The 10,000-nt window shown below is 44.8% G+C and overlaps 1 protein-coding gene across 1 annotated transcript in view; it reads right to left on the reverse strand.

Annotated features, from left to right (window-relative positions):
• Nucleotides 1-10,000, reverse strand: part of LOC134457820 (ephrin type-A receptor 5) — a 172,103-nt gene that overhangs the window by 21,788 nt on the left and 140,315 nt on the right. The window contains exons 11-13 of the mRNA XM_063209791.1: nt 6,656-6,841; nt 5,200-5,261; nt 2,746-2,955 (exon numbers count right to left, since the gene is read on the reverse strand). Coding sequence (XP_063065861.1) covers nt 2,746-2,955; nt 5,200-5,261; nt 6,656-6,841 — 458 coding nt within the window. The remainder of the gene's footprint in view (nt 1-2,745; nt 2,956-5,199; nt 5,262-6,655; nt 6,842-10,000) is intronic.

Consider the following 10,000-nt stretch of genomic DNA (forward strand, 5'->3'; position numbering starts at 1 on the left):
TTTCCGATATCTGCGGCCGCCATGTTTCTCCAGATGTAACCCCAGATTTCGCACAGTGAATTAACTGTATTGCTGTCGCCTTATGTCGGGGAAATCTCTGTGCAATAGCCCTATATGAAGTTCATTAACTGACTGTATGAAAGTTAAATAAGGTAACTATATTATTGTCTACTGCCTGTTTCCTATTTTTTCCTGCACAGGTGGCAACGCATAGTGCAACTAAGTTTGTCCGCTAAATGCTTTTACAACGATACGAGGGCTCTCACAACTTTACAAACAGGGCAAAGAAAGGTCTTTCTGCACGGGCGCTGCCTGTATTTTGAGCTAGTGTTGTTGGTTATCCAGCGTCTGCATGAAAAAAAAGGTTGACAGAAGCGGTTTGCCTCCGTTGATAAACACACTTCTGACCAACTTTGAGTAAAGTAAATCAAATTAATTGTTGGCTATTAGGCCTACGCATGCATGACTACCCAAAATACATTTTTTTTAAATTATGAAATAGCCTACACAGACAACAACGGAAGGATTTGTCTATCGTAACCTGCCGTCTCTGATACAACATTAAGTTAGTGGTACTGATGACTCCTTTATCGGAATGAGGTAATGAAATGCGAAAATCCTTCCCCCCAAAAATATTGTTTTACAAGTAAAACTGTTGTTGGCAGCTGAGTAAGTCTGAGGTAAGATGGCAGCGCTGTTTCCTGATTTCTGCCTACAGTTTAGAAATGCCAACTTAACTGTTTTCTCTACGGAGGCGGGGATTCGGCAAGTCGAAGCAATGGGCGCCGCGCGAGGACGCTAGGTTAGAAAGTTAAGGGGCGGGGTTGTCCGGCCAAAGTCCGGACAGCTGGTCACCCTACACGTCGCTACTAGTTACTCGCTCAGCGAATGAAGTCAAGAGAATGTTTAAGTGTTCCAGTGAGACTCGCAGGCGAGTAGGTACAAGAGATGCGATGTGGGCGGATCCCAAGTAGAAAATATTTGATCTTCGAGCGAGGCGAGTAAGCGAGTAACCAATTGGAATGCAGAGTTCGGTACTTCTAGCCTATTCATTGGCAGTTAAAGCAGCGGGAACTTTTCAGCGAACGTTCCATGAAAGAGTGGCGAGTAGGCGAGCACGCGAAAAACTAGCTTTGTGTGTGTACGACGCTTTAGACAAAGAGTGATGGTCAAGACACAGTTTTGCAGGTAGGCATAGAGACACGCAGTGTATGGGACAGACAGAAAGCAGACAGACAGCCACATGGACAGAAAGACAGATAGATAGATAGAGACAAGCAGACAGACATACAGCATCAAGACAGATACTGGCAGACATGCTGCATCTCGAAAAAAGCAAGCAGGATATACGTATACAGAAAGGCAGGCAGACAGACAGAGAGAATGTCAAATACAGTATACAGACAAACAGACAGACAGGCAGACAGACAGAGAGAATGTCAAATACAGTATACAGACAAACAGACAGACAGGCAGACAGACAGACAGATAGATAGACAGACAGACAGACAGACACAAACACTGACAGACATGCTGCATATCGAAAACTCAAGCTGATATACTACTAGACAGACAAACTAGACAGAAAGTCAGACGGACAGACAGGATGACAAATATCGTATACAGACAGACAGACAGACAGACAGACAGACAGACAGACAGACAGACAGACAGACAGACGGACAGACATAGCCAGGCCCTGCCCTCCTAGTGACGCAACAGCTTCAGCGTTGTTACCAGTCAGGTCAAGAGTCAATTCAAGTACGGGCAAATACGGGAACTCCTCCAACTTTGTTGAGAAGAAAACAATCATTAGCAAACCAAAGGAGGAGGTTTGGTAAATGCCATTTGGGAAATGTTAATTGTTATGCTCTTGGTCAGACCAAGTCTTGAAGAGATTTGAAAGTTGATGATAATCAGGCAAAGACAGACAGACAGACAGACAGAGATAGACTCACTGACAGACAAGCTGCATATCGAAAACTCAAGCAGATATACTAGACAGACAAACTAGACAGAAAGTCAGACGGACAGACAGGATGACAAATAACGTATACAGACAGACAGACAGACAGAGAGACAGACAGACATAGACGAGGGTAGCCGTTGCCTAGTGGTTAAAGAGTTGGTCTTTCAATCTAGGGCAGGGATGTCAAACTCAGGCCTGGGGGCCAAATTTGGCCCGCGGAGCCATTTTATTTGGCCCGCGAGATCATTTCAAATATGTATTACAGTTGGCCCACTATTACTATTTAACGTAATAATACTTCAACATGAAATTTAATGTGTCACAGGAATATGAGCCCAGGGCCCAGGACAGTGAAGAGGCCCAGAAATGGGCAACAGAATACTGTAATTTGCAGGCACATTGATCTATAATGGGACTCCGTTTGTGGAATTTAAATATGAGTATTAAGTGTGTGCATGCACATTTGTTTTTTATTAAATGTTGAGTTTGGCCCTCGACTTCGCTACAGATTTTGATTTTGGCCCTCGGTCGATTTGAGTTTGACACCCCTGATCTAGGGGTTGCCAGTTCGAATCCCCCCTGACCACTCCCTACATCTCCATCCATGGCTGAAGTGCCCTTGAGCAAGGCACCTAACTAACCCCACATTGCTCCAGGGACTGAAACCAATGCCCTGACAAATAATAACTGTAAGTCGCTTTGAATAAATGAAAGCGTCAGCTAAGTGCAATGTAATGAAATAATAATGTAACAGGCTGTACGAGCCGTAGGCCTACCCGCGTGGTATACGCTGCCTCTGGGTCGTCCTCCAGGACTCGGGACAGGCCGAAGTCGGACACCTTGCAGACGAGGTTGCTGTTGACCAGGATGTTGCGCGCCGCCAGGTCGCGGTGCACGTAGCCCATGTCCGACAGGTAGCGCATGCCCGACGCCATGCCACGCAACATGCCCACCAGCTGGATCACCGTGAACTGCCCGTCGTTTTTCTGGTGACAAAAAGACACGGCACAACACAAGGTTAGTACCAATATTAGTGGTGTCAACAATGATGGATTCGGCGATGCAATCCAATGCGGGGCATGGACGATCCAGAATCGATCCGGCAAGTTCCAGAATCGATACGGCAATTGTTTTAAATTTCAATTACTTCTATGGATATTGCGGGAGCAAAACATTTAAACTGAGACAATTGCTACGTTTCCATCGAGTAGTTCTATCGAGTTTTCTTTGATCTTTCAGTTAATTCTGACTTAAGAAGTGTTCAAATGACGTTTTCAAAGCAGAATTAATTAATGCATTAATTAATGAAGACCACATTCAGTCTAAACTCAATTTTGACAAAATGTGTAGTTACTGCACTTTGCCTTTGGATGGAAGAGCTGATTTAATATCTTTTACAGCAGTGATTTTCAACCTATGGGCCGGGGCCCACTGGTGGGCCCTGAAGGTATTCCAAGTGGGCCTTGAAATCATTTTCTTCAAATTATAATCATTATTTTGGTGTGTGTTGCTATTGATTTACTTGAGTTTTATTCTTTATTGGGTTAGAAGTGGGCCCTGAACATTTGTGACAATTTCGAGTGGGCCCCACGTTGGAAAAGGTTGGGAACCCCTGTTTTACAGTGTATTTGGTGCCAGAGTACTGCAGTGTTGCATCAACACAGGATGTGTACTCTGCAGTGTTGCATTAACACAGGATGTGTACTCTGCAGTGTTGCATTAGCACAGGATGTGTACTCTGCAGTGTTGCATTAGCACAGGATGTGTACTCTGCAGTGTTGCATTAGCACAGGATGTGTACTCTGCAGTGTTGCATTAGCACAGGATGTGTACTCTGCAGTGTTGCATTAGCACAGGATGTTTACTCTGCAGTGTTGCATTAGCACAGGATGTTTACTCTGCAGGGTACTTCAAGTTTTGGCAAAGGACGCGCTCAACTTCTAGGTGGTACTACGCACTGATGAAGGCTTGATATCCGAAACGCATTTGCTTTTTGGACATGGTGGTAATATAAATAAATAATGAGACGCAGTTTGTGAGTGCAGATTTTTCTTCCTCTACTCTGCAGGGTACACCATCAACCATAATTTCTCTGTGACTGACAAACACACACTACATCACACTTCATCATTTTTTTTCTAGTGATAAACAAACAAAAACAAAAACTCCACCACCACCAACCATCATATTTTTTCTGGTGACAAACACAGGACACAAGGTCCACCAAGAACCATAATTTTTATTCTCCACACAAACACGCTTCACACACTTCATCAAACAAGGTCCACTACCACCACCATCCACATCCACATCAGCAGCCCACCATGTTGGATCACCGTGACCTTCCCGTCATTTTTCTGGTGACAAAACACACCCACACACTACACAAGGTTACCGCCATCATGAGCACCCAGCTTAGCGGAATATAGCAGCAGCTGTGTGCAGGGTCTGGCCGCTGACAACTTTGGCTGGGCCCAGGAAAAAGTTGTCTGAAATGCTGTACATACAATGTAATGTAATGAGGGCCCAATTCTGGGGCCTCCTCTTTGCCTGGGCCCGGGAGAAGTGACCCCTTTGCTCCCCCCTGTGGGCTTCACTGGCTGTGTGCAGTAATTATGGCTTGTCACAGGGAAGACGGGATGTGGGCGGCGGCCGGGCGAACTATAGCAGCAGTAATTGACATGTGATTGGCTTATAATTTGGTGTCAGTATCAGCGATTGGATACTGTGCCTGGCTTTGCTATTCTGAGAACCGTGTAGAGCAGTGATTCTAAAACTGTGGACCAGGGCACACTGGTGGGCCTTGAAAGTTTTACAAGTGGGTCTTGAAAACATTTTCTAAAAATCTAAATAATGTTATTGTGTGTGTGTGTGTTGCTGTTGACTATGTATTTGGGTTGTATTGCTTTTTGGGTCAGAGGTGGGCCACGAGCAGTTTTCAAGTTAGAATAGGTTGGGAATGCCTGGTGTCGAGGCAAGATAAGCAAACAGACATACAGTTGAATGGGCCACTGAAGTGAATGATCAGTGGAATCATACTGCACATTATTCTGTGTGTACCTACAGTGAGTGATGGCAACATCACACACACACACACACACACACACACACACACACACACACACACACACACACACACACACACACACACACACACACACACACACACACACACACACACACACACACACACACACACACACACAAGTTACAAAACCTACACAACTTACCCTTAGGAATGTATCCAGGGATCCATTTTCCATGTACTCTGTGATGATCATCACGGGCTTACCTGGAGGGATAAAAATACAACATTCAACATGAGCACTAACATACAAATGTACAAAACATCACAACACCACACCTCACCACAAGACACCCCAAAACACCACACCACAACTTGGGGTATTCAACCTGAAAATTACATCAATGATAGTAACGGTGCTCTAGCACATTTACAGGAAAAAAACACACAAAGCAATTTACTCCAAATTCACTCGACTCCATATTCTGTTCCCCAAGAAGAATTCTGATTACAAACTCAGTCTGACTTTGTATTCCTCTTGAGTTTTTTCCCCGAATGTATTTAATCATCTTCCTCAAAAAGCTACGGCACGGCTCCTAGCTAAGAAGCTCATCGAGGGCTCCAAGGAGGAAACAAATTCAGCATGATTGACGGGAGGAACAATAACAATAATTGACAGCAGTCTGTTTTAGTTTAAGTATTGTGGAATGAATGGAACAGAAATGGAATCTGTAATGGAATCACACCTGTAGCTTAATTTTGAACATAGGAAAAACATGCTAGCAACTGCTGTCTTAGAAAGATAAATGTTTATCAAATGTTGACACCCACAACAAATATGTAAACTATTCCAAACTTTAAAGATGTGAAGTGAAATCATGTTAGGATTTATAATGTCATATTTCAAATTTCAAAGGTCCGAAAGATCCACCAACATTCTTGGAACAACAGTGAGGCTAACTTCACACTCAGGAATTCTGAATGATAGCTATTCAAGAGGCTGGTAATGCTACTGCATACAGTACAGGGCTGTACACACACGTCGCTGCCAGTTACTCGCTCAGCGAATGAACTCAATAGAATGTCGATGTGTTTCAGCGAGACTAGCAGGCGAGTAGGCGAGTACTGTACAAGCGATGCGATGTGGGCGGATCCCGAGTTGAAAATATTTTATCTTCGAGCGAGGCAAGTAAGCGAGTAACCAATTGGAATGCAGAGTTCGGTACTTCTCGCCTGTTAATTGGCAGTTAAAGCCGCGGGAACTTTCAGCGAACGTTCCATGAAAGAGTGGCGAGTAGGCGAGCAAGCGAAAAGATAGCTTTGTGTGAGTAAGCCGCTTAAGCCTAGGTATCTCAAATTAAAGAATCCTGAATTACAGCCATTAGAGAAAGGGATTGAGAGTAGGACAGCTGGCGGCTAACTGGTCTCATAGGACTCAATGTTAACTGCTAGCTTGGAGGTAAAATGTGCAATGCCATACCCAGAGAACAGTACAGGTAAACGGTAAAACCCTAATATTTAACTCAAGGAGAGGTGTAAAATAAGCTTATTTCCAAAAATGTGACAGTATCACTTTAAATAAAAGTAAAAATGATGAAACCGGAGTGCCACATTTTCCTCCTCGTTCTTTTTTGATAACGACCCATGTAAAGCTGACTCACTCTTGGTGACGACCCCCTCCAGGTGTATGATGTTGGGGTGGTCGAACTGGCCCATGATGCTGGCCTCTCCCAGGAAGTCCCGCCTCTGCTTCTCTGTGTAGCCCGCCTTCAGGGTCTTGATAGCCACCAGCATCTCCCTCTTGCTGGGTAACCGCAGCGGCCCGCAGCACACCTCGCCAAACTCACCTGGAGCACAGGATATATAGTACATGTTAGCACACACGCACGCACGCACGCACGCACGCACGCACGCACGCACGCACGCACGCACGCACGCACACACACACACATCTCCCTCTTGCTGGGCAGCCTCAGGGGCCCGCAGCACACCTCACCAAACTCACCTGGATAGGAGCACAGGATAGAGGTGTTAGTTAGCACACACACACTGTTGTGTTTTCTATGGGTGTCTTTCAATTTCTTGTTTGACATATGTCTTTTGAGTGTAGTTGGCTCACTTGGTGAACTCCTGTAAGAAAGTGTAGTGTACCTTTAAGAAGTGCAAGCCCTGTAAAGTCACATGACCTGCATTTGTTTTAAGAAAGGAAATGGTAACTCTGCACTCACTTTCAACATCTGAGTCAGACCCTGTGTGCAGCCAGCTAGTAAGTACCATCATGTCTTTATTGTGTGTTTGTTTGCTTAAACTGTTGTTTGAAAGCTTTGCTCCCTAATGCGCGATGTGCTGGTAAAAGCTCCTCGCTTGGTTTGGCTGGAAAGTGCTCCTTGTGCAGCTTGATGAGCAGTGTAGTCTCGTGTAGCTCCCTGCTAATGTGTGCTCTCTAAACTCACGGTTCAGAACTGTTTTAATATGTAATGTCGCTGTAAAATACCAAATTAATATACTGTTAAAACTGGGCTACTTTGCTTGGTTAGTTGGATTTGGCATTCATTGAGTTTAGACATTTGCTCAACATTACACTTGTTTGTTGGCTGGGATGAATTACTTCCTGGTTTGGCGAGAGCATTATGGGAGATGTAGTGGGCAAACGGCATACTGTTTGTAAGGCAAAATGTACTGACTGTTTGGTTAACTGTGGTTTATTTCATCCAAATGGTTGGGCTGATGCTTGAACATTGTATTCATTAATGTTTATATTTATTTATTGAACTGAACTGATTATTTAGATATTTCATAACTTGTGCAGTATGCACTGAAATTCTGTAGTTGTTGTGAAATCTCTATTGTTATTTTGATCACTCTTGATCTTTATACTGCCAAATGTAGTATGTATTCTGGGAAAGTCATTTTACTGTGCAACTGTTTGTAGTGTGCAAAACCTAAAGCTTTGTATTTTACTGTTGTTTAGGTTAATTACCTGCTGTCACTGCTATCTACTACTGTTGCTGCCACTACTTTGCACTGCCACTGTGGAAGAAAAATAAAAAGCAAAAGTGAAAACGCTGAGTAATTTCTAATGCACCAGGGTCACCCTTTCCGCTGGGGAAAAAACGGAACAGTAATTAACTAGTGGCTCCCCCTGGAGGAACAGTAATGAACTAGTGGCTCCCCCTGGAGGAACTAGAAGAGCCCCTCTGACTGACAAGAAAAGTGCGATGAAGAGGAAGTGGCCAAATCAGGCCCTCTGTGCTTTGCCAGTTTGAGAAAAAAAATGCACTGATACAAGAGGCTCCCCAAACTCTGCAGTAACCAGAAGTGCCCCCTCAAACTGACAAGAAAAGCAGCCCAGTGAAGAGAAAGTCAAAATAGGCCCTCTGACCTTCTTTAGTTTGAGAAAAGAAATGGGAGAAAAGCAAAAAGTATCAAGTCATTTACAAGCGGCTCCCCCCTCTCCAAAGTAACCAGGAGAGCCCCCCCTTCAGACAGACAAGAAAAAAAGTGTAGCCAAATTAGGCCCTCAGTTCTTTTTCAGTCTGACACACACAAAAAAAGTATTCTACAGTTGCTAGCAGCGCCCCTTCAGACTGACCAGTGAGCACCTTCAAGAGGAAGCAGCCAAGATAGGCTAGGTTGTGCTTCAGTTTGAAGGAAGGAAAAAATAATTAAAATAAATGGACTGCAGTAATTAAGTAGAAAATCACGCTGAAGACATTGAAAGAGAAATTGGCCAAAACAGGCCCTATGTACTTCAATTTCGAGAAGAAAGTAAAATAAATAAAACCATAATAATTAAAACACAAAATGGAGTCAGTTGAAATTATGGCCTTCAAAGAGAAGTGGTCATTAGCTCAAGTTACGTTTAGTCAGCTAGTCAAGAAGCTGACTCTAACTGTAGACCTGTTAGAAAAAGAAGCTTTAATTGAGGGAACCCAACTGCTAAGCGTAGAGTTCAGTGTAGTACTTGATGCTGGACTAGACTACATTGACTCCCTAGAAGAAATGGAAGATGCAGACGGAGAAGCCGCGCTGGTCAAGGAAGCCACTACCCAGTTCGTCGCTGCATACAAAGCAGTACTCCAGCTCATTAAGGGGAGACTCTGGACCAAGTATGCCCAGGTTGACTTGCAGTTATGTGCTGATGCTGCAGAAGAAAAGTGCACAGAGGTGGAGTGCACCAACCTGAAGTGCACGTCAGAAGTCAAGTACCGGGCCCTGAGAGACAGCCTGGTGGAGAAAATCGGCATGCTGGAAGGAGAGGTGCTCAAGTGGGAGTGTCTCGCCAGTAAGACACTGGTGTACCAACAGCAGCTGTACAAACTGAAAACCCGACTGCGTGACTGGGAAAGGAGGTGGCAACTATCACGAAAAGAAGATGGTGTGCCGTCAACACCCCACGTAGCCAATGCATCACCTGCGCCTCCGCCACCTGGCATGTCTACGGTCCCAGAACCAGCGTCTCCATTTCTCTCTCTGTATCCAGTAAGCCAGCCAGAGGATGCCGTCATCAACTTCCACACTGACTGCGCACAGGGACTGGATGACCCTGTGCCCATGAAGACAGAGCTGGAAGAAAGGACAGAGACGACGGATGCTTGGGCTGAAGAAAAGTATGGGTCAGCAGAAGGTGAACACTCGGCCACAAATGGTGTCCACCTACAAGCCCCGAAATCTGTCCCTACATTCCTTTCTCCGTCCAAGGTTACAGACTCCAACACTGCTAGACTGCATGAAAGTAGACACTCTGCCAACAGTGATGGAAAGGAAGTGTCTCAAACAATGGACGCCACTGCAATGCTACAAGAAAGTAAGCACTTCGCCTACATTGATGTCCATGTGCAGGTTGCCAAATCCGGCCCTGCGTTCCCCCCTCTGCCAAAGCCAATGGACGTGGCAAAAATAGCAGAGGGGTCGGATGAGTGTGATAAAGAAAACCTGCAAGCTGAAGAAATGACAACAGCCAAGCCTACCCCAGCCAAGACTCCCGAGGCTGAGTCTGATGGCGA

Source organism: Engraulis encrasicolus, chromosome 11 (genome assembly GCF_034702125.1).
Source record: "Engraulis encrasicolus isolate BLACKSEA-1 chromosome 11, IST_EnEncr_1.0, whole genome shotgun sequence".
NCBI lineage: Eukaryota > Metazoa > Chordata > Actinopteri > Clupeiformes > Engraulidae > Engraulis > Engraulis encrasicolus.